Source organism: Rattus norvegicus, chromosome 14 (genome assembly GCF_021556685.1).
Source record: "Rattus norvegicus strain SHRSP/BbbUtx chromosome 14, alternate assembly SHRSP_T2T, whole genome shotgun sequence".
NCBI classification, from domain to species: domain Eukaryota; kingdom Metazoa; phylum Chordata; class Mammalia; order Rodentia; family Muridae; genus Rattus; species Rattus norvegicus.
Window position 1 is genome coordinate 7672068 of NC_141547.1, and position 25401 is coordinate 7697468.

A 25401-nucleotide genomic window follows, 5' to 3' on the forward strand; every position below is an offset into this window, starting at 1 on the left:
ATATTAAGTATCAATTTCTAGTAATTACAAATGACTACAACAGTCATGTTAGCTGACATTTGAAATGCCATTTTATTCCCTTTTCAAACAGGCCTTGCTTATGAATTAACTACTTATAAGTTTATCATAATCCATAATTAAAAATTGATCACACCTACTACTTGCTGTATAGCCGCCCTATAAATGCACCCAGTTTTAATTAATAAAAAAAAATACTTGTTTATGTTTCTAACAATGTTCACTCTGTTATTCTGGTTTAAAAACCACCTGCTTATGACGTCATTGTCATACTGGGTTTACAGAGTTTGATGCTATAATATTTATGAAGAGTTTAGTTTCTGAGGACTAGAAGGTATCTTCCTGAGTATGACCACACTTTAACTTAAAATTTGAGTTCAGCTGTTAACTGGGAAATGAGTTTGAAAGGAAGACGTGTGTGTGTGGAATGTTCAAATGAAATGTTTTCCTCAAATTCGATTGACCTCTTTGTTTACAATGAAAATACTTTCTATGGAGTTTTTAAAATATAGACAGATAAAAGTATTTAGGAAACAAGGGGAGCAAGTACAAGTCAGGGGCCACTAGTTAAGATGTGCTTAGAAATCTCTTTTTTCTAGAATTATTTTTAAGTATGAGTCCACTGCACCGTCTGGTGCCCACAGAGGCCACAAGAGGGCGACAGATCCTTGCAGCCGTAGGTAGAGATGGCTCTAAACTGCCCTGTGGGTGCTGGGAACTGAACTTGGGTCCTCTGCAAGAACAGCACGTGCTCTTAATTTCTCAGCCATTTTCCCAGCCCACAGATCTGTCCTGATAGGTTTAGAAATTACACTTCCCTGACTGTAAACCAGCCAAATCCAGAGAGCAAAACCATGAGTGGGCACAGGATCGCTGACTTAAGCAATCGAAGGGAACACGTGCGCAGCCAAATGCTTTCCTAGAATTTCTGTAAACAGAGGAAGGACTGTAGGTTTTTCTGAGAACGTGACAGTGCCAGTTCTTTTATGAAATCACTGCCGTAAGGTGTCTGTTTCCAAGCCGCTCCTGACTGGAAAGCAGCTCAGAGCTCTGCTGGAATCAGGCTGAGACCCACCTCCAGGAGCATGAGCGCAGGCTGTGGCTACAGCATCTTCTCCTGGTGTGCGAGCCTGAGCTGTAGAAGATAATAGGAGGTAGACAGGGGAGAGCCTTGGGGGAAGGGGAAATGCTTACTCGAACGGCTTGACTGTCCATCTGTTAGAAACGTGCATAAAACACGCCTCTCCATTCATAAAGGCTGAATGCTTTCAGGAACGCTGCACAGGCGCCCAGACTGTGAATACAGTTCTAGATAAACCAAAGACTTCTCAGTTGAGCCAACACTCACTCAGTTGCTTCTGTCAGAGAAGACCACGTATATCTTGTTAGCCCAGGATTCTCTTGCCCTTGGGTCAAGAGAAGATCAGAACCACATAGGTAGTTCTAAGGGATCTCATTGAGTGCTTCAGTTTAGTCAGATATCATCGGAGCTGTTGTCTTCTTGGAGATTTGAATCACTTTTTCACCCATTGTTAAGAAAATGCCTTCTGGTACAAGTGCCAGTGTTTAGTGAAACAGCCCAAAGAGTAGATGGCACAGATGGTCCAAGCCAGGAATCCATCAGTTGTCTCCAGGTAACTTGGCGAGGTAGCGATACATTGTTTCGCTTCTTTAAAGCCTCACCCTGCAGGTCTTGTGTGTGAGGTGGCGATACACTGTTTCATTCCTTTACACACCTCACCCTGCAGGCCTTGTGTAACTCCCTGAATTTCAAGGCTTTTGCATGTCCTTGATTGAAAGTAACTGGAGACGAAGAAAATGAACGATGAATGTGGTCTTGAGCAGAGTCCAAATAAGACTTAAATTTTTCTTTCCGTAGGCATGCATTTCACTGCATTTCAACTCCACCTGTGTACCCTGCGAAAAGCGTCACCGACCTAAAACTTCAGGTGACAAGCTCACCCCTGCCGAGCTCCGAGGCCGTCATCATCCACCCCGGGGCCATGTTAGCCATGCTCGACTTGCTGGCCTCTGTGGGCTCAGTGACACAGCCAGAAGTAAGTTGGGTCATGGTAGTTGTTGGTTTAGTCAGAGAAAGGGCGGTGTGTTTCCCTGAGGAGTAAAGACAGGGAAGAGCATGGAACGTAGCCAGCCAGTTAAATCCACAGTAGGAGGTTCCCGTTGAGCCAGGCCTTCCAGATATCCATTCTGGTTTTGAATACAGTTGATGCCACTTAATACCACTAGGGCTCCAGTGTTTGCTTCTGGTCTGAGACTCTCAGTTTCCCCTGAAGAGTTCAGCCCAGCACTGGAAATGGCTCAGAGGTGACACAGAAGGAAACGTGCCTACAGACACCACAGTGAGCCTGTTTGTTGATCCGTTCTGTCCTGGAACACTCAGAAGTTTGAGGTGCTTACAGTTGGGGTGGCCATTTCTGTTAAAATGCTGTGTGGTTCCCAAGCCCCAAATGTGAATGACCAACTTCCTTTAAAGCTGGTTGTCTGACACTGTGAAAAAGGCTTTACACTCCAGATACGGTGTCACACAGCTTTAATACCAGCACTCGGAAGGCAGACGGAGGCCATTCTCTTAAGTTCAAGGCCAGCCTGGTCTGCATATTAAGTTCTTGGCTACATAGTGAAGCCCTGTCTTAAAAAGAAAAGGGGCCTTTACACCTACAGTTTCTGGGATGTGCGTATGTTTTCAAGCAGCACATAGGAAGAACTACTGCCTGTGTCACTAAGGATGCCCTGGTGACAAACATCTCTCTGACACTTTGTTAACTCTAGCATGCTTTGGACCTTCAACTTGCCGTGGCCAATATTTTACAATCCCTGGTGCACACGGAGCGGAACCAACAGGTCATGTGTGAAGCCGGTCTTCACGCACGGTTGCTGCAGAGGTGCGGCGCTGCACTAGCCGACGAGGACCACTCGCTGCACCCTCCCCTGCAGCGCATGTTTGAACGCTTGGCCTCCCAGGCCTTGGAACCCATGGTGCTGAGGTCAGTACGTCCGTCTCGGTATTTACGCAAGTCAGGAAAGGCAGTCCTTGGAGTCTTTGCTCTCTGGTCTGACCTCGTGGCGAAGGCCCACAGTCTCAGGTACTCAGGAAGCCGGACCGGGGGATCCTAAATGCAAGGACTGACGGGCGGTGATAGTCTGGAGAGCTCAGAGCCGTGCTTCCTCCCAAGGAAACGTGAATGGAGTCCGGGCTGAGGCTCGGTGCTTGTCTAGCATGCAGGACGCCTTGGGACCAGTTCCTGGTACCATAGACAGTCACAGCTTTCCTTTCATGGGCTTAATATAGATTAAATGTGGACAAACCACAACCAAACTAAATAAACTATTTAGAAATGGTACAGCTCCATGCCTAGCTCTCAGGAGTGCGGGGCAGGAGGATTGTGAGATGAGGTAAGGCCGGACTGGTACGCCATGATGATTCATACCTTGGTTCTAAAAATAAATAAATGGATGGATGGATGGATAGATAGATAGATAGATGAATAAATAAATATAAATAAATAAGTGGATAGATAGATAGATAGATAGATAGATAGATAGATAGATAGATAAGTAAATAGATAGATAGATAGCTGTGTGGTGAGCAACATGTGTGCTTACTAACAACATCTCAGTCCATGGCTTATTTCTTACCCTTGAATCTAGAAAACTCATTTTCCTTTAAGATCATATCATACTTCTTAAGAATAGGAGTTAAATCTATTTTGTATTTAAGGATATTTTGTTGTTAGAACTCTTTTTAAAGGGGCTAGCGAGATGGCTCAGTGGTTAAGAGCACATGCGCTTTCAGAGGACCCAGCACCCCTATCCAGTTATTCACAACTGCTTGTATTTCCAGCTCCAGGGCACTCTGACTCGCCTTCAGCTCCGTGTAGACACTGCAGTAACGCACAGACCTATGTTGAGGCGTACACACACACTCATATAACTACAACTGAAATAAAACTTAAATAAAGTGCTTCGTAAAGTAAAACATATATTTATATTTTCAAGTAATTCTATGTTACAGTTCTTGGGAAGACCAGAGTTCATTATCTCTCTCACCCAGTCTTCCGTGGTTCCAGCTTCTGCCGGTTTACCACAGTATCCGCAGGAAGGTGGCCCTGTGTCATCCATGCACACACGCATTTCTTTCTTTCTGTTGGGATCCATGTGTAAGTCCACCCTTGCTTTTCGGAGGTGGGCTTTTATTAGGTAGTGCAAGCAGTTTATTTCCTGACACCCACAATCTCCCTCGTCAGCCTCCTGGGTGCTGGGATTACAGGCGTGTACCAGGTGCATTTTATGTGACCGCTGCACAGTTGTAGATCCCACGAGGATCTTGCTCACGCTGCCCCTCTGTGTCCTACACACCCCTGTCCTGCAGTCCCTGACTGGCGTACCTTTTCGTCCTACACACCCCCTCCGACCGTCCCTTTCCAGCTCCATGATTTTGTCATGTTGGAAATGTTTTGCTTGCACACGTCCTATATAACACGTGACATTTGTAGATAGGTACTTTTCCTTTATCACAGTGGGCACACGTGTGTGCATATGTGTGTTCTGAGAATCGAGCACTCTTCCACTGAGTATGTCTCTAGCTCATGAAGAAGGCAAGTGTTTTCACTCGAGACAAATGCTGTCTTTACAAATGGAACCTGGTTAGTTTTTAAATGTGTGTGTATGTGTGTGGGGGGGGTGAGATGGCTCAGCAGTAAAATCGTTGGTTGCTATTCCTGCAGACACACATTGGGACTTAAAACTCTCTTTAACCCAGGTCCAGGGGATCTGAAACTCTCTTCTGGCTTCTCTGGTCACCAAACACATGTGTGGTGCACAGCCATACTTAGAGGCAAAACACCCATATACATAAAATTAAAGCAAATCTTAAAAAAAAAAACCCTTCAGTTTACTTCAAAATCATACAGCCAAGTAAATGTAGTCATACATTACCTTTTCCGTTCTTTTAAAAATACACCTGTGGGCTGCTGTTCTGAGACCATACACGGTGTCTGTGATTGCTCTCGCCTTCCGTTGAAGTGCTGTCATGGTATGAAACTTTAAAGGCTTTACAAAAACATGGTTGAGGTGTTATTTGTGCTTTTTAAAGCCCATTCCAAAGTTATTATTGATTAAGAAAAATACTTGACGTAAACACGTGTCGAACAGAATCCTATGCGGTGTCATGGCAGCTTACGTGCCCGGCTCTGAAGGAATCCTACGTGTGCCATTGCTAGCCAGTGTGCTTTGTGTGCACACCTTGTTTCGGAGGACATGCTTCACGGACTGTGTCTCCTACCCTTTGCAATCCTCTGCAGTCTTTCTGGTGCTTAGAACAAGAACAGAAGTAGCTTGTTTTATAGCCACTACAGACATGGGGCCTTGCTCCCCTAGTCTGACACATCGTAACTTGAACCCTTCATCTGAGATGTAAGAAAACATCGGTAACCAGATAAAGAAGGAGCTTTCTCACAGAAGAAGTGGGAAACTAAAATACCACATAGTAGATTCCATAGTAGCAGTGTTGTAGAATTTATTTAAGGGCAGCTTGTCCAAAAATCGTAGGGAGGTTGGCTTTCTAGAAGAATGACAGTTTAGAAGTAGAATACGGAAGATAAGTATCCTGATTGGATTGGGGAAAAACATGGAGTCTCTCTGCAGTGAGAGAGACAGGCGTCATAAGAAGTCAGTTTGTGGGTGGGTGAAAAGGGAGTGCAATGAAGGGGTGTGGAAGGTAACTCATGTCACTCTCATGTCACTGTGGCCTTCCCTGGCAGCCTGTGGGGAACTGGGGTTTCCATGTGCCAGGAACGAGCAGCCATTGACGTGTTGAGCAGGACAGTGACAGTGAGTAGATGGTGTTGGGACCCGGTGGGAGCCCCTGGAGGTGACACAGACTGCTCCTAGACACAGAAACAGGGCGCTCAGTCTGGGTGCCCTTAGACGGCTGCCGAGGACAGGCACGTCAGATTAGCACGGTTTGGGGATTTTATGAATGTAGAAAGCAAAGTGAATGGAAGACTCCAAGCCTGTTTCAGTGTTGCTGGGTAGAAGGTGACGTAAGGGACTGGGGTCCTCTGGGGTGCATAGTAGATGCACAGCTTATGTGGTGACTGTAATATGAAATTAACATCATATGTCGTGTCATAATAACTACTCGTTACAGTCCATCATCCCCCACCCCTTGACTCGGTGTCTGTAATCTCAGTGGAGCGTACCTTTGCTTTCTCTTCTCAGGGAGTTTTTGCGTTTGGCAAGCCCTCTGAACTGTGGTGCGTGGGACAAAAAGCTGCTGAAACAGTACAGGGTTCACAAACCAAGTTCGCTGAGCTTCGAGCCGGACATGAGAAGTAAGCTGAGCTCGGAGCTTCCTGGTCATGGTCATGGTTATGGTTCATTTTGTCTGTCACTCAAATCCACGTGGCTGGGGGTGGGTCTGTGTGAGAACTATTATAAAGAAAGGAGGTCACTGCTGTTCAGTCAGTGACATACAGTCAGGTTGGTTAACCCAGTGAGAGAACACTTGGGGTGTGTAAGGAGTGATGGGCAGTGTAAGGAGACAGGCAGCTTAGCCCCTGGTGTAGGGGAGGGAGCACACTCCTTCACCTCAGAGGATTCTCTCTATCTCTCTCCCAAGTGGCCTTTGCAGCCTGGACTGGGGAATGTCCATGATCACGCTGTTTAAATGCAGCAGTCTGTTTGCAGGGCATAACAAAGAAGTCAAATCATGCCTCAGAGGGAAGAACGGAAGCTAGGTGGCTTCTGGAGTCAGGTGTCCTGGGATTGGAAGGCAGGTGTCCTGGGATTGGAAGGCAGGTGTCCTGGGATTGGAAGGCAGGTGTCCTGGGATTGGAAGGCAGGTGTCCTGGGATTGGAAGGCAGGTGTCCTGGGATTGGAAGGCAGGTGTCCTGGGATTGGAAGGCAGGTGTCCTGGGATTGGAAGGCAGGTGTCCTGGGATTGGAAGGCAGGTGTGTGGGGATTGGAAGGCAGGTGTGTGGGGGTTGGAAGGCAGGTGTCCTGAGATTGGAAGGCAGGTGTCCTGGGATTGGAAGGCAGGTGTCCTGGGATTAGAAGGCAGGTGTCCTGGGATTGGAAGGCAGGTGTGTGGGGATTGGAAGGCAGGTGTCCTGGGATTGAAAGGCAGATGTGCTGGGATTGGAAGGCAGGTGTCCTGGGATTGGAAGGGAGCTGTGCTGTGATCTATCACATGAAGGAAACAACTCGTCCAGCAGGATTGTTTGGATGGAACAATAGAGGAATAAGGGAGACAAGGGGAGATAGGGCCCCTAGACATTGTGGTAGATCTGCTGAGTAGCCTCCGAGGAGATGTCACACTACGCAGAGGGAAGAAAAATGACCAAGGGAGTGAGTACAACGTAGGCCCTGCCTACTCTGTCAGGATCATGGCAGACCAACAGGCACCATCCACCCAAACTGGCGGGCAGTGTCTTAGTAAAGCCTACCACTGGATCTCTGATTAATCCTATGGTTTTTGGATTTCCTCCCATGGTTAATTCTGTGGTTTTGTACATTTTCTTTTTCCAGAGATTCTGTTTGATCAGCGTGGTGGAAAGGCTGCTAAGGTAGAATTAGAATAAATAAATTAGTATTTAATGCCAGTGCACCATGCAGGACAGTTCATAGGAAGTCAGAGAGACTGCCTTCCCCTGGGTTGTCCTTTGGTTTTTGATGTGCTGGTGACTAATCCAAGGCCCTCCCCTGTGCTAGGCCGCTGCTCTATCCCTGAGATACATCCTCCAAGCTCACAATGACAGCTTTGAAAGGCAGAAATGTGCCTCTCATCATTCCCTGGAGTTGTGAGGGGAGACTTCTGAAGTCGGCGTATCAGCCCTCAGCCATTGCTCCCTGCTGCCAGGGATCGCCATTGCTACTCTAGCATGGTTTCATGGGAAGGCAGGATATGATAGCTTTTCATATTCGTTAATATACATCCCTTTATGTCCTGTTTGCCCTTTTTGTATTATACCCAGTCCTTTAGAATTGAGTTTTAATTTCCTTTCTTAAGAAGAGAGACAAAGTAGGTAGTCCCTGAAAGAGTATTAGAACACAGTTGTGGTTGATCCAGTATCAGACACATTGAAGGGGAATGGTTTGTGCTCTGGTGCGGTTCTTCACAGAGAACATTTTCTGTTGGTTTGAGACGTTTCTGGAAAGATAGGACTGCTTGTCAGCACTCGTGCGTGCGTAGACGCACAGTGTTTTTACGGTCGTTTTTATTGTGATAGATTTAAGGATTCACAAGACAGAGGAAGGCAGGAGAAGTGAGTGTTGCGTTCATCCCTGAGACAGCAAATTCCTTTCTGTTCTGGTGCTTCTAGGGGAAATGCCTTCCTTCCGAAGAGAAATGATAAGCAGTGTTGTGAAGTAAGAGCCCCCCCCCCCAACTGAGATTGAAGCCATGATTGTGGGTGCTGCTTTTATTCCTGTCAGCACTCGTGTCTGATGTCTCTGCAGTGTATACATGGCTTTGATCGTAATTTAAAAGGGAAAACAAGTTCTTCGAGTCTGAAAGGGGACAAGCACCATTACCACTGCACAAGTGTCCTTGGTATTGGAAATAACTCTAGCGTATGAAAATAGCTCAGTCAGGTGAAGTTACCGTAAAATTCTGAGCATTCCCCAAGTTATTCTGTGTCGCACGCAGGTAGCGTGGTCACCTCTCTGGAAGGTCTGGGCTCCGACAGCGTTTTCAGCTCACATGAAGATAACCATTACCGGATAAGCAAAAGTCTGGTGAAGTCTGCAGAAGGAAGCACTGTGCCCTTGACCAGGGTGAAGTGTCTCGTCTCCATGACAACCCCTCATGACATCAGACTTCATGGTTCATCTGTTACTCCAGCTTTCGTTGAATTTGACACATCCCTTGAAGGCTTTGGGTAAGGAAACTACGAGGGGGCCAGGCCTTGCTCTCATGAGAGCTTTGCAAATAGACTTCGGGTTTAAATTGCTGGGCTTGAAAAAAAAAAATTAAAAAAAAAAAAAAAAATTGCTGGGCTGACACGTTCTGTGATCCGTACGATGGCGTGTGTCCTCACGTGATTCCGGTTCTGTGAGCATGCTGTTTTTAAGATTTCCGAGTTCAGCTTTCTGAATCATTTATCATATTGACTATGCTGGTGTAATACTGGAGTTAATAACTGAAGTTCCATGGTTGAGAAAGGCCTTTTTTTTAAGTGTGATTGTGGATGAGGACATTTTACCATGTCACATGCAGTCCATTCCTGTGACTTTGCTGAGTGGCAGAAGTGTGTCACCCTAGTAGGAAGTCTTCTGCACCAAGCAAGGGTCTCATGGGGCTCCATCCAGAAAGCTGGCCAACTTGTGGCGGTGTCAGCGTGAGATACAGATGACGGATAGAGTTAGGAGTCAGCTCTGACTGGCCTCTGTCACCTTGTCTCCAGACTGTCGAGGACTGTGTCTTCAGCCGTGTGAGATCTCAGTGACACCAGTGGCCTCAGACAAGTAACCTTAAATATCAAGAGGCTGCTCCAGTTACAGAGGCAGCCACAAGGACCCCAGAGTGAATCACCAAACTTGTCAGGCCCACTAGCTCAGAGCGTGCACACACATGTCCAAGGCTGTATTATGAAGAAGAGTTACAGGGCGTTTCTTCTGTGATAACGAAACGACTGGCATGTTTGTTATGAAGACTGTATGTTTCATTTACATATGCAAATATAACCACAAGTTTTAAATGATTCGCTGTTTAAATGGCACTGTTAGAGGTTTTAAAGTACACCGTTTGATATTCTCCCATTATTAAAAGAGAGCAAGGGCTTTGCCTGGTCCCCAGGTTTGTTCTATAATCTCTGATCTAGCTGCAGTTACATACTTAGTCATTAATTGAGGGTCTGCACGTCCGTTGTGTTACGACAGAGTGGATCTCTAACTGAGCTGTGTTTTCTTTTCTAGCTGCCTGTTTCTACCCAGCCTGGCTCCCCACAACGCCCCTACCAACAATGCCGTCACGACAGGTCTTACCGATGGGGCCGTGGTCAGCGGTATTGGCTCTGGTAAGTATCATTCCTTCTCCGGTAGATATTTTTACTAACAATTTATGTACTGTTGTTGCCTCATTTAAAAACATAGATGTGTGCCACAAGGCTCTGTCCCTGGCTTTCTCCTCTGACTCCAGGCGAGAGGTTCTTCCCCCCGCCTTCTGGCCTAAGCTATTCCTGCTGGTTCTGCATCGAACACTTCAGCTCCCCTCCAAATAACCACCCGGTCAGACTCCTCACTGTTGTGCGGCGAGCGAATTCATCCGAGCAGCATTATGTGTGCCTTGCCGTCGTTCTGTCTGCGAAAGACCGGTCCTTAATCGTCTCCACGAAGGAGGAGCTGCTCCAAAATTACGGTCAGTGCTTGACACTCATATCTTTTTATGCATGTGCTGGATGACTGAGGCCAGGGCTCCATGCATGCTAAGCACATGCCAGCTCCGTACTCTCTATGACATTCTTCACACCCCTCGGTCTGTAACTGTGACCCCTGAGGCCTTTGAACTTCACTCCTGTGTGTGTTTCTCGGTTCTGCTCTCACTGTCCTCTGCCCAGCTACAAACATCGAGGAAGGCTGGGAGTGTGTTCTAGCCCAGAGGAAGAATAAAAATATGTGCAGCCGTGTGTTGGGCTCTGGGTTTGACTCCCAGCACCACCAAGAACTACAAACAAAGGCAGGACATTAATTTTCAGTTAGACGAATGAGAAAATGAAATTCGTATAACCCTTTGTTTCTTTTTTGTTATAGTTTGTCAAAATCTATCCTTAGTAATTTATTGAGAAGGGAAATGGGAAGGATCTAGGAGCAGTGGGGAGTCGGGGAGGGGAAAGGTTTAGAGGAAGAAAGGGCAGGGAGTTATGTGATTAAATTATAACTTCAAAAATAAGCAGTAACTAACGCAGAAGGTTCTCGTGTCCTGTAATATTAGTGTTTACCTGTGAGGAAGCTGCGGTTCTGTAGCTTGTCTGACTGGCGCTGTGCTGCAGTCAGCGGGGAGAGTTAGGCCGTGCTGGCAGAGGAGGTGTCTGTTGGACAGCGCTCTCACAGGAAGCAGACACTTTGTACACGGTGCCACGCAGCACCGCTCCCCGCAGCTGCCGTCCTGGGGCTCTGGCAGGGTGATCCCAGACCAGCAACGGGTTGTGGGATGTGCAGTATGCCTTCCTCTGCATCGTGGACTGTCAGAATCTGCTGATCTAGAAATTCGTGACACAGAACAGGGACAGTGTGGGCAAGCGCTCTCCTCACGTCTTTCCCCTCGGCTTTATCTAGTTGACGATTTCAGTGAAGAGTCCTCTTTCTATGAGATCCTCCCGTGCTGCGCCCGCTTTCGGTGTGGAGAGCTGGTGGTGGAGGGACAGTGGCATCACCTGGCTCTGCTGATGAGCAGAGGCATGCTCAAGAACAGCACGGCGGCCCTCTACATCGACGGCCAGCTGGTCAGCACCGTCAAGGTAAGCGCTCTGCCGCGGTGAACACCAGCTCTCGGCTTTCCCTCACATGCCAAGAGTCCAGGCACAGGTTCTCATGCTAGAGCGGCAGCCACTTAGTGAGCCATGTCCACAGCCTTTTGCTAAAGGAATGGGTGTGAACATTACTGAGGACACCACGCTCTGGTCTTCAGGAGCAGCTGGGAGGAAGCACTAAAGAGCTTCTTCTGAATAAAGAGGATATTGTCACGGGTGACTGTCCCCAAACCTAAAGTCCAAAATACTCCAAAATCCAACGCTTTCTTAGTGTCAGCATCTTCACAGAACAATTTGCAAATTGCTAAGTGTTTTGAATTTCTCATTTTCCTAGTACTAAAGTTTGCACAGGTGTCCCAGGGACTGGAAGATGCTGCGTGAAGCATTTCTTCTGGTCCCCAGCACTGCACAGCAGGCTGTAAGCTGTTCTCACTGTCCACAGAACTCGGAGAGGTTAATGTTTCTTAACTTGTGTAAGACAGTGTCTGTCTTAGACCGATAGTGCTGTTCTTGCAAATTGGTCTTTTTGTGTAAAATCAGCAGTTTCTGTGAACAAGTTTCCTTCCCTAACAGTAGTGATGTTTTATTGTGACCTTATATACTAAGGAAATGCTAAACTACTCCATTGTGGTGTACACTAGATAGATGGATAGATAGATAGGTAGGTAGGTAGGTAGATAGATAGATAGAGAGATAGATAGATAGAAAGATAGGTAGGTAGGTAGATAGAAAGATAGATGATAGATAGATAGATAGGTAGGTAGGTAGATAGATAGAAAGATAGATGATAGATACATAGATAGAAAGATAGGTAGGTAGGTAGATAGAAAGATAGATGATAGATAGATAGATAGGTAGGTAGGTAGATAGATAGATAGATGATAGATAGATAGGTAGGTAGGTAGGTAGATAGATAGATAGAGAGATAGATAGATAGAAAGATAGGTAGGTAGGTAGATAGAAAGATAGATGATAGATAGATAGATAGAAAGATAGGTAGGTAGGTAGATAGAAAGATAGATGATAGATAGATAGGTAGGTAGGTAGGTAGATAGATAGATAGATGATAGATAGATAGGTAGGTAGGTAGGTAGATAGATAGATAGAGAGATAGATAGATAGAAAGATAGGTAGGTAGGTAGATAGAAAGATAGATGATAGATAGATAGATAGGTAGGTAGGTAGATAGAAAGATAGATGATAGATAGATAGATAGGTAGGTAGGTAGATAGATAGAAAGATAGATGATAGATAGATAGATAGGTAGGTAGGTAGATAGAAAGATAGATGATAGATAGATAGATAGGTAGGTAGGTAGATAGATAGATAGAGAGATAGATAGATAGATAGGTAGGTAGGTAGATAGAAAGATAGATGATAGATAGATAGATAGATAGGTAGGTAGATAGAAAGATAGATGATAGATAGATAGATAGGTAGGTAGGTAGATAGAAAGATAGATGATAGATAGATAGATAGGTAGGTAGGTAGATAGATAGATAGAGAGATAGATAGATAGAAAGATAGGTAGATAGATAGGTAGGTAGGTAAATAGATAGGTAGGTAGATAGATAGATGATAGATAATATATAGGTAGATAGATATGTAAGTAAGTAGTTAGATGGATGTGCACACACGCACGCACGTACTCACACGCACGTGAGTAATCAGGAGTAGTATATACATGAAGGTCTTTATTCTCATGCTTGAAACAACCCTGGGACCATTCTTCAATATATAAGAAACCAGACGTGATCTGAAGCTCATATATGAAAAAGCAACTCAATGGAAATGTCCTCCCCTATGACAGAGGCTGCCCCTTCCCTGTGACAAGGGCCACCTTTACCAGCAGTAACTCGGTGTCTCATCTCACAGCCTGCCTAAATATATATTTATTTAACATGGGTAGATTGACAATTGAGGTGTCTCATCAGTAAATAAAAGCATTGTCAACTCTAAAAATGTCAGTCAACCATGCCTCTCTCGTATTGAGATAATATTTGTGCATATAAATTATATATTTTACTTTTCTAACTGTTGAGATACTTTTAATTGGGAGGCTCACATCTAAAGTGCTTTATCATAGAACAGTGAACACCTCTTCTTCAGAGAAGCATCATTAATATAAGTAGACCACAGGAAGCAAGTGACGTCATCCCTATATTTAATCGTTGCCGTGTCTAGATATAGTGTACTTGGTGAAAATTCGATGGCAGAGTTCACACTGAGTGCCCAGTTACAGACCCTAGAGTCTTGCCTTGCGTTTCTCAGCTTGGTTCTGAGATCTGTAAAGTCTTGAGGTAAGGAAAACATGAACAATAAAATGGTTATTCCCAGGCTGGGGCGTCCACGTCTGTCTCACACCCGTGTCTTCTTCGCAGCTGCATTATGTCCACAGCACGCCTGGGGGCTCGGGCTCTGCAAACCCCCCAGTGCTGAGCACAGTCTACGCTTACATCGGCACTCCACCTGCACAGCGGCAGATGGCCTCGCTGGTCTGGCGCCTGGGGCCCACTCATTTTCTGGAAGAAGTTTTACCTCCCTCCAGCGTGACCGCTATTTATGAACTGGGACCAGACTATGTGGGAAGCTTTCAGGCTGTCCTCGTGCCATGTGAGTTCATGTACCATGAGTTCTTGACACCGCACAGGGAGTAAGTCCTGCAACGTAGGGTTGTGCATGCCTGCGTGTGTGCATGCCTGCGTGTGTGCATTTGGCTGGGGAAGAGCTTTCCCTTCATTTTCTTTGGGATAATTCCTTTGATTGCTCCTGTTGGAAGTGTGTCTGCGGTTGAGGATGTAGCGGGGTTAGTGTGCGTGGCTAGCATATCTGGGCCTTCATGTGAATTCCCAGCACTGCAAACGAACAGGCAGGGGAAATGAAATATACCACTTCTCCCCTCCCAGCACCACGCTGCCCTTTTCTGATTCATTATCCGTTCGCTAGCTAGTTTTCCCAGGTTACTTCTTGGATTGAAGGTGAGGGCATTCACTCTGTAAGAGAACAACCTCTTTCCTGGTTTCTTTCTGTAACTTCTATTACAACACGAAGCAATTTAAAATACTTAATGTTACGAAAGGAACAAACATTCTCAAGTTTAAAGCTATTATTCCCGATCGTCCGTTTATTTTTTGAAATCCCCCTTTTTCAAAAGAAATACAGAACAAAGGAACTGACATGGCCTACGGATTATTTGTGCTGTGCAAATGTGTCACCTCTGCCTTCCCTTGTTCTTTTCCTTGCATGGTCTCAGAGAAGTTCCGACAAGACAGTGTGCACATTAATCGCCGTCGATAGTCGAGCTCTGGTCACTCGGCATTGATTCACAGAGCGTCTAGGCAGAGCTAGCATACCCCGAGCTGTCAGTCAATATGCCCAAAGGTCGCACTCGCTCTCAGCCCCTCCCCCGTGTATTTATTTAATCCCCAAACAGCGTTAGCTCCTCCCATTGTCACTCCCGTTTCATCCATGTGGAAACTGAGGCAGAGACAGTTTCCACTTAGGTTTTAAGTAAAAGCGAGATTACAGCGTGCATATTCTTCCCCGCTGTGCGGTGTGGTCCTGAGAAGGTGGGAGGTGTGGGTGAGAAGAGAGGTCAGGCCCTCTAGGCTGCAGACACTAGGCATTTTCATTCCTTCCCATATGCAGTCGAGGATTGACGACTTGTTAGACAACAAGTGACTTTCTTTTCCTTCCCTCACAATGGTCCTCATGGGAAGGCAGTTGGAGAGTAAGAAATAGACACGAGGGGAAGATGAAGTGAAGGGCCTTTCTTCAAGTGAAGTATATTTAAGCTCCGCCCCAGGCGAGCGACAGAGTAAGCACTGTGCCCTGAGGATGAGGTGTGAAAAGAATCTCCTCTTTTGAAGGTAAAGACTCGAAATCGGAAGGTATCATCCCATCGCCGGTGTCTCTGGTCGCAGAGGAAAAGGTGTCATTTGGACTTTACGCCCTGTCCGTGTCCTCACTCACAGTGGCAAGAATCAGGAAAGTCTACAACAAGTTGGACAGCAAAGCCATTGCAAAGCAGGTAAGCCAAGTGTTTTCCCAGTGAACCATGGCAGCTCTCCCTTGGAGGATAGGGTCGACATGGGCCCCTTCGAACCACTCAGGCCTCTCTGTGGTGACTGCCAGTCTGGTAGAATGGATCATGTCTGGCTTTAAGGATGAAAACAAGGCCCACAGGCCAACAAATGCAGGTAGGAAGAGAGCGGTCTGTTCTCCACAAGCAAGACATCCCTGCAGACAACCACTCTAGGCCACCTGGACCATTTCTCACATCCGAGCTTTAGAGCTAAGATAGCAAAATTAAGTCATCATTAACTTGATGGTGATTTGGTAAAGCGGCCATAGACTGTTGTGATCTTTCTCCCTTGGGGGTGGAGTTACTGACTGTTACGTTCTGCAATAATAAGCCTTCTCTTCCAGAACATCCTGTGTATTCACTTCTTGTTCTGGCTTCGGTCAGTATGTGACAGGATCCTCACAGCTTAGGGGTGGGAAAGTTTCTTTCCTCCTCGATTTCCGTCCATCATGGAGTCAGGGTTGGGGCACGAGCAGGAAGTAGAAAGTAGAGGACCCCTGCTTGCTGGCTGCCCCAGACATGCTAAGCTAGCTTACTTATTATACAGCTCAAGACGGCCTGCCTAAGGATGGTGCTGCCCACAGTGGGCCAGCCCCGCCTGCATCAGTTAGTCAGACAATCCCCCACGGTCAGATTTAGACAGTTACCTTTTGGAGGATTCTCTCTCAAATGTGTCAAGTTGACAATTCAGGCTAACCAAAATACTCCCTTTGTTGTATTGTTGTCGGGTTTCTGATGCAAACCTGGAACATCTGGAGTGATTTTTCTCAGGGAGCTTCCATATTTTTTTAAATATTCTATCTCTAGAAATTCAAATGTGTTATACCTAGGCTTTTGGGGAAATTTGTGCCCTGATTGGTTTCAGTATAAATTCACATTTCACTAACTTTTAGTAATTATATTTGCAGATAACTCCTACTACATTTTCTTAGTTTTATCCTGGGACTCTAATTAGCACATCGTCTTCATATTGCCACCAGAATGTGTCATTTGTATGTGCTTTATTTTGCTCCTAATTTAGGCCAAACATTAAGATACTTCGTTTAATTGGGAAAGTTAGAACGTCTGGCTGAGGGCCAAAGCTGATGTTGGCGATTTAGATTTTAGCCATGTGTATGGCCCAGCCTTGGAACACTTACTTTCCACACACCTAGGCCTGGCACCACAAAAAGCTAATTAAGAAGGAAACCTTTGTGACACTAGAAAACATAATTGCTGGGGTTGTACTGCTTGGTAATCTGCCTGGTTGTCGTTGTGGCTTTCTGAGGCAGATTCTCACTACTTGACCCAAGTCAGCCTTCGCCTGGCAGCCCCCATCTCAGGCTCCCAGACACTGAAATTTTAGCTTTGACCATCACACACACCTCCCTGTGGTTTTGTGGTTGTTTGTTTTGAAACTGATATTGTTAAATTTTAAGCATATTAATGAGAACATCTATCTCTCTATTCCTGGCTCTGTGGCAGTAAAGCCTAGTCTGTGTGTCTGATCTTTATTCTTAAAATTTTTATACAAAGGAACCTGATGGGATGTAGAATAAAATTGAATCTTCAACAGTATTCTCCTCTGAGGCTCTGAGTAATGGACACTCGCCAACCTGAGGCAAGAGTCCTTCAGGAAACTCTCAGAGACCCGTTTAAACATCTCTGCCAACCTTATCTCTGTAGACTGCATTTTAAATTACTTTTATAAAGTTTCACACTTTGGAAGTGCTTGCCCAATTAAAAGAATTTTTTTAAAGAATACTCACACGTTACATGTTCTGCTAGGTAGGAGACAGTAAGGATGTGTTATCAGCCATAGAGGTGATATGAAAACGCCAGGCCATTCTTCTGTGATTACATTGATTATTTTTTTTTTCCCTTCCTGTTCTCCAGTTAGGCATTTCCTCCCATGAGAACGCCACACCCGTGAAGCTGGTTCACAATGCAGCCGGCCATCTCAATGGGCCAGCTCGCACCATCGGGGCTGCTCTCATTGGATACTTGGGTGCGTTAAACCATCTGTGTGTATACAAATAATGGGGCCAGGGGATGTCTCAAGCTAACATTTTTAAGTACCTGATTGATCTTATTCCTACAATGCTTACAGATGAATCCTGAATATCAGTGAACTTTAAAAATCATGAGCTCTCCCTGGACTGTGTGCTTCTGTACTAGCTGCAAACAGCGGCGTATAGAATAGAAAGGGGTGAAGAGCAGAACGTTGGACACGTCAGGGTCAGGGCGTTCTGCTCGTGTGTCCTCCTCTTACCTAGAAATCAGCTAGAAGTGGGACTGGAGCTCCATAGGAGAGCCCATGCCCAGGGACCGAGAAGCCCTAGGTTCAAGGCCCAGCACCTCCAGACAACACAAAGATCTAGAAGGAAGAGCTTCTGGGCGTAGGCACTGACCAGCTTTAATGAGTGTCAGAGTTGCTGCTTCCTCTGGAGATCCGAGCGTCCTGTCCTTCAACAGCGTTGAAGTTGATGGTTAGCGGGATCTGAGATCTAAACAATGCAGTCGGGCCACGACTTCTGGAGTAGCCACGAACATGCACATTTGCGTGTGGTACTGATTCCACCCAGCCTTCTGGAGTAGCCATGAACATGCACATGTGTGTGTGTGTGGTACTGATTCCGCCCAGCCTTCTGGAGTAGCCACTAACACATGTGTGTGGTACTGATTCCTTCTTAGGTTAACAAACAATCTTACTGGTCTACCCACCTTCTGTGTTTAATCAGTTTCTGCAATTTTTAGTGCCCTTTGATCGCCAAATCCTGATTCTGCTTTTCTTTATTGGTAATATTGCATTATTAAAACCATTCCCTATTTGATACAGCACATGGTAACAACCCTTTTTTTCTAATTCAACATATACTTAGGGAGCATCGCTTTAGGGAGCACTGCTTTAGGGAGCACTGACTTACATCCTCTCTAGAACTTGAGGACAGTGTGGTGCAGTGGAAAGCAATGAGCAAAGCCTCTGCAGGGTCCAAGTTCTGCTCTCCTAGTGACTCAGGCCAAGCATTTAAGCTCTTTAGACTTTCTTCCCTGTAAAGTAACGCCCTGAGAGCCTTAGAAGATAGTTTTCAAACCCAGCATTCTCATGCATTGAAACGTTACAGTTGCTGCAAAGCACTTTTTAAATAGAAAATTTATGAAACATTTTAGTAAAAATATTTAAAGCATAAAACTCATATTAATATGTGGGAATGTTTTGTATTGCTTCTTTCTTTTTACTTACTTAAATTATAACTACATCTCTCTCCTCCCTCCTGTCCCTCTCAAGTCTGAGTGCCCCTCCTCTTCACAGCCTGTTCACTCTTAACCATTGTTATGTGCTGATATAAACGGGTCAACCTAGACAGACGGCCTGCTGAATCTGTTCAGTCGTCTGCATACGTGTGTATTTAGGGCCCATTACTTGGTATTGGATCTCCAGTCAGGGAGCATCTGTGTAGGAGACAAGCAAGGGCTATAGCCATAAACCGTATTGTTTCAGGATTCTCTTGGACTCTCCTCACCAATACCTTGAAAGGTTTCCCTTGCCTGGTACTAGTTGGGGGTCTGTGAGTTTGTAGGGGGAGTTTTATCTCCCCCACATGACGCCATTGCATTTGCAATGTACGTTAGTGTGCGCGTGAGGAGGTGGACCTCTCGAAGTATAAAATAGCGACTCCCTGCTGCTTTCATGTAACGCTGATCTCAGCTTTAAGTGCCCTTCCTCCACCCTTCTCAGTAACAGGACTGCCCAAGCACCTTTAATTTTTTATATTTAATTATGTGTATGTGTGGGAGGTGAGGTGCACACGTGTGCACTAACCCTCAGAGGTTAAACACGTTATAGGCGGTTGCTAGCCACGTAACACGCGTGCTGAGGGTTGGACTCGGACCCTGTGGCAGCGCAGACTACATGCTTATCCGCCGAGCCACCTCTCCAACACCTAGTTCTACATTAAAAACTCAGTCCTAAAGAACAGGCATGTTCAAGTGCATAGTGTCACCCTGCACCCCGTCCAGAGTTCCCCAGTACATCCCCAGCAGGAACTGTTGAGGACTCAGATGATCTTCTGGCCACTGCCCTGTCTCTGTCAGCCTCTGGGCCAGCACTGTGTGCTGGATGACGGATGCTCTCCTTAGACCCACCCTGTGTGCGTCCCTCGCACCTTTCTGGGAGTCCGTAAATTATCGTTTATTGCCTTCTCCCGGATTCTTTCTTGGCTGCTTCATTTTATTTTATTTTATTTTATTTTATTTTAGGAATATGTGTGACTGTAAGCAAACTGTGTAGTACATCTTGCTCACATCTCATTTACACACTTAATTTATTGTAATCATTTTCACCTTCTTTTTAACCAGGGGTAAGGACGTTTGTCCCGAAGCCGGTCGCCACCACCCTGCAGTACATCGGAGGAGCTGCAGCCATCCTCGGCCTGGTGGCCATGGCCTCTGATGTGGAAGGCTTGTATGCAGCCGTCAAGGCGCTGGTCTGTGTGGTCAAGAGCAACCCGCTAGCCAGCAAGGAGATGGAAAGAATCAAAGGGTACCAGGTCTGTGGCCGTAGGCTTTGCTGCCACCTCCCTGTACAGCAAATGAGCCAACCCCCACCGTTCATTCCTTTTTAAACTCGGGAAGAATTCTGATGTCCGAGTAAACCTAAAGCCATCGGCTCATACTGGACAAACAAAAACACATGAAGCGAGAAGTGTGTGTAGGGTTTGGTTTAATTTTGGTTTCCTCAGTCCCCCCGGCCATTCACAGTTCAGTGGACTGCTGCATGTTTCTGCTCTGATGCTCTGTGGGCCCTCTGTGGGCCCTCACTGCCCCGAGGAATGGTTCCAGGACTTTGCCCTGTCTCTGTGCACACCTCATCAAATTGTGTGGCTTGTGCATACGGCCTGGGTGTCCCTACTGTGCTGGAGTAATCTCTTGAGATATTTATCGCCCCTAATACACTGTGAACGCTGTGCTACAGTACTACACAGGGTGGTATTTAAGGGATAATTATAGGAAATATCTGGACATAGTTTCGAAGATATTTTTGATCTTCATTTGACTTAATCTGTACATTTAAAACCCATGGGTAGCAAAAACCAGTCATATTTTCAGAGCAGTTAGTTTGCCGAGACATTCTTTCTCTCCATGCAATAGAGAATGAACTGAAATCGGATCATATTGGATCCAGCGTGAGGGGGCTTGGGGTCGATGAGCTGTCTCTCCCCATTTTCTCTGGGGCTCCCTTCCACATCACACCCCTCCACCTCGAGGTGCCTTATTTACTCAAAAGCTGGAAAACTGTTAAACAATGACTATTCCATTGTTGTTCCTGAAGATCCAGGTCTTTCCAGGCACATCCCCAGTGGCTCATTTTACCAAGTGAGGCCTCACCTGCCACGATGCCATTAAGTCGTGAGCCTGAAAAAGAGTCAACCCACTGATTAGGTGGGGACCCCTAAGGCCCAGTGTCTGGGGTGTGAGCTCCACACTGCCGATCTTTCAGCGGCCCGCTCTGTTTCTGTCCTCCAGCTGCTGGCCATGCTGCTTAAAAAGCGACGCTCCCTTCTCAACAGCCACATCCTCCACCTGACCTTCTCCCTGGTGGGGACGGTTGACAGTGGCCACGAGACTTCCATTATTCCCAACTCCACTGCCTTCCAGGACCTGCTCTGTGACTTCGAGGTAAGTAGACGCACTGACCGGTGGTAATAGAGGGCTCGTGAATACATTTCTCTCTCTTTATCGTGAGTTACTCTGTTTTATCTCATAAATTATAATTTCCTGATAATCAATCAGTACCATTTAGTGAAACTTAAGTAGAATAGTTGTTTCCTTTTCTCCAAATATATCCGGCTCTACGGATGTTACTGAAATCAGATGCAAGACACAAATCCTGAAACTGCCCATCCTCACTGTGCCTGTCATTAAGGAGGCATTTCCATTAAGCAATTCTGATATAAACTTTTCCACAATAAATAAATAGAATCTAGACCTTTAATTTGGATTACTAGCAGCGTCATAGTGAAAGAATGCTTGCCCTAGAGACTGAGGTTTTCAGCCAGGCAGTGGCGGCTCACGCCTTTAATCCCAGCACTCAGGAGGCAGAGCAGGAGGATCTCTGAGTTTGAGGCCAACCTGATCTACACTGAGTTCCAGAATGGCCAGGGCTACATAGAGAAACCCTGTCTTGAAAAAACAACAAAAAGACCAAGTTTTTGCTGCTTCTGTCTCCCACCCTTAGTGTGCCCTGCCATCTTCTCCACACAGTGCGCGCCCATGGCCTTGGCTCACTGAACCTCGAAGCTCTCTTCACTCCACGTCACTGTACTAACTGTTCTCGATGTATCCCTTGGGAATAGCAGGATCTCTGGGCATCATGGATGACGATTCTGTCTGCCTCCATCTTTGTGTCTGTACCACACAGGATGTCACTAGGACCTGTTGATGACAAGCAGTGCTTACAGATACTAAGCCCCAGCTCAATCTTTTATCACGACTCCAACACAGTGTTTGGTCCAGCCAACAAGCAGCGCCCTCACCCTCACCCTCACCCTCTAATGAGCCTATTCCAGCTTCCTTGGGAGTAGCCATCCCCCCGTGTTCATCCCTTTGCATCTACCCCAGTCAGCACGTGTAGTTGCTCTCCTCACAGCTCTGTCTTCTGCCAGCTCTCAGGCGCGATCACCATCCTGGTCCTTTTACCCACCCCGCTTCTCTTAATGTGATCCTTCTCCGTGACAGTGATGACATGTTCACCTTTCTCATCTGTCTAACCTTGGCCTCCAATTCCAGACTTACTTCTGACTTCATGCCCAATGTTTCTCTTGTTGTACCCTAGCAACACCTTAACTGAACTTGGCATCCTTGGCCCAAATTAGTACTTCCTTAACTTCTTTTTCTGTTAGTAACCCCACCATTCCGTAGCATTGAAATTAGGAAATCAGCTGCCTTTTTGCTCCTGTCTGTGAACAGTCGGGCATGGAATCCTATTGATTTCACCCTCTCACTGTGCAGTGTCTGTCCTTTCTGCCTCCACTGCGTCCTAATGAGCTTCTCAATCAGCTCTCTTCAGACATGCTGGGATAACTGTCAATCATTCCTCAGGTTATGCTGTCTACCTTTGGAGGGCTCATTCTTTTGTAAAGACATAATTATATCATATCTTCAAGAATTTGTAGACATCTCTCCTGCACAATAAAGTTTTCAAAGTTATAGTTCTTAGAGGTCTTTGAGGAAGATGATGGGGTCTTCATCTTCTTTCTTTTTCTTTTTCTTCTTCTTCTTCTTCTTCTTCTTCTTCTTCTTCTTCTTCTTCTTCTTCTTCTTCTTCTTCTTCTTCTTCCTCTTCCTCCTCCTCCTCTCCCTCTTCTTCCTCCTCTTCTTCCTCTTCTTCTTCTTCCTCTTCTTCTTCCTCCTCCTCTTCCTCCTCTCCTCCTCATCATCTCTGTCTGGCCTGGAAATGACAATGTAGACCAGGCTGGCCCTGAAGTCATAGAGAACCACTGTTTCTGCCTGCTGATTGCTGAGCTGAGATTAAAGATCTGTGCCGCCACCCCTGACACTCCCTGACTGAGCCAAGCGCTGCATTAGTTGGTAAAGATACACAGACACACAGCCATGTGTCCAGGACGCTGACTGGTGCACTGCAGAAAAACAAAAACAAAAGTAAGTAAATATGTGTAAAAGCTAAAGTTCGAAGACCACAGAGGGACAACAGCAGTAGGAAGGCTCACGTGTAAGTCCACCGGCCCCTGTAGTAAGAAGCCCCACCTCAGCCCGATGGCCTGTGTTTCCTCAGGAATTTCCTCTGGTTTCAAATCTGCAATTAATATTTAACGCACAAACATCATAAATTTAGTCGAATACCAAATTTTGGCTCCATTTTGCAGAACCTGTACACTCTGGCTTCCTGGGACTGCTTTCTTTGCCAATCTACAACTAGTCTATAAGTAATCCCTCCCCCTTTTATAAAACAGCAATTCAACAAATATAAATGAATCCTAACAGGATACAAACATTTTTCTAGAATCTAAAATAACGTGGTTTATCTTTGAGAAATAGTGGGCCATCTCCATTTCTTCTTTCTCATCCTGTGGTGGTATACATATTTTAAAAATTTTATGATCTCCAGAATAGTTCTTTTCCCGATTTTTTTTTGATTGATTATTTTTAAAATGCATTTTAAAAAACCTTTCTCTGCTCAGATACATACTGTTTCCAATTCTTTATCCTTTTTAGAATTTTATTTTTGTTTTTTTTTTAAGTGTGTGTGTGTTGGGGGGGGGTACCCACGGATGCCGCCATCGGGTTTCAGATGCCCCAGAACTAGAGTTAGCGGCATTGGCACCATCTGATTAGTGCTGAGGACCGAGGCGGTGTCCCCTCAGCCTCACTACACGGTCTTTAGTGTAAATCTGCCTGGTGCTTGGATTGCTTCTCTTTGTAGCAGAGCCCTGCTGGAAAGGAATCTCCCATCTGAAGAGGGTTTTTTTTTTTTTTTTCCTGTTTTGTTTGTGAAAAGATGCTTTTATATGAAATGCACTTCTGGTTGGCCGTTTTCGTTTTTCCACACTTTAGAAACGTCACCGATTATGATCGCCTTTCTCTGGCATTCCTAAATATGTAGAGTATTTAAAAGCACGCTGCTTCCATTTTCCATCATGTTGGGTCTGTTCATAGTGACTGACTTTTCTCCTCCATTTCCCTCTGTATCCAGCTAAATACATGGCTGGAGGTTGTCCCGAATGCTGTCCTTGGTTTTGCCGTCTAACAGTGGGGACGTCAACCTTGAGTATCCTGTTGTTTATGTTTTCTTACAGGTCTGGCTTCATGCTCCGTACGAGCTCCATCTTTCTTTATTTGAACACTTCATAGAGCTGCTCACAGAGTCCAGGTACCCGTCAGCACTCTCGTGGCTAGCCGGTCAGTTGTAGGAGAGAGCATGCTACCGTGTGTTAAGTCGTCTCTCTCTTGCAGTGAGGCTTCCAAGAATGCCAAGTTAATGAGGGAATTTCAGCTGATCCCCAAGCTGCTCCTGACACTCCGAGACATGTCCTTGTCCCAGCCGACCATTGCTGCCATTAGTAACGTGCTGAGCCACCTGCTGCAGGGCTTCCCTAACAGCAACGATCTGCTCAGGTGGGTTCATCTCTGCCGACTGAGGGGAGATGAGGGAGGTGAGTGTGATGGGCCCCATGGTCCTGTGCGCATGTGACAGCTGCATTTCCACTAGCGTGTGAATAAAGCACAGGAAGGGGGTAGAAATGAGAACTGGCTGACCTAGATATGAACGTTTTCAGTATAGGAATTGTCAGTCCCTCCATACTCCTGAGACTGTTAAACCTCAAGGGTGTGTGTCACACAGACTCACACTTACACATGGGAAAACACGCCTCGTTCACACTCTTACACCACAGTCATGTGCTCTTTCGTGTGTGTGTGCACGTGCCATGGTTAACTCATTTATTTAATGTTGTTCGAAACATAGTTTCTCTGTGTAGCTTCGTCTGCCCTAGAACTCACGCTGTAGACCAGACTGGCCTTGAACTCACAGAGATCCACCTGCCTCTGCCTCCCCAGTGCTGGGATTAAAGGCGTGTACCAGCACCACCCAGCCCAATTAACTTCATTACCATTGTTTATTAGGGTTTATTCTGCCCTATGATCACTTGTCATGGTCATTTAGAACCTCATCAAAATTTTAACTTTTTCATTTTCTTTATAAATGAAGAAACCAGGGCCAGAGAGCTTATGCTACTTGTGTCTTTAAAAAGTCAGTCGGTGAATGTGTGTGTGTGCGCGCGTGTGTATGTGCATGTATGTGTGTGAATGT

General features: G+C 45.8%; 1 protein-coding gene across 15 annotated transcripts in view; it reads left to right on the plus strand.

Annotated features, from left to right (window-relative positions):
• Wdfy3 (WD repeat and FYVE domain containing 3) overlaps positions 1-25401 on the plus strand; it is a 230675-nt gene that overhangs the window by 133096 nt on the left and 72178 nt on the right. For all 15 annotated transcript variants that reach the window (XM_087582838.1, XM_087582844.1, XM_087582840.1 and 12 more), the window contains 14 exon segments: positions 1898-2075; positions 2809-3023; positions 6259-6371; positions 8689-8920; positions 9957-10057; positions 10180-10398; positions 11316-11497; positions 13891-14122; positions 15379-15539; positions 17469-17580; positions 19932-20122; positions 21099-21251; positions 24389-24462; positions 24546-24707. In XM_087582838.1, coding sequence (XP_087438964.1) covers positions 1898-2075; positions 2809-3023; positions 6259-6371; positions 8689-8920; positions 9957-10057; positions 10180-10398; positions 11316-11497; positions 13891-14122; positions 15379-15539; positions 17469-17580; positions 19932-20122; positions 21099-21251; positions 24389-24462; positions 24546-24707 — 2325 coding nt within the window.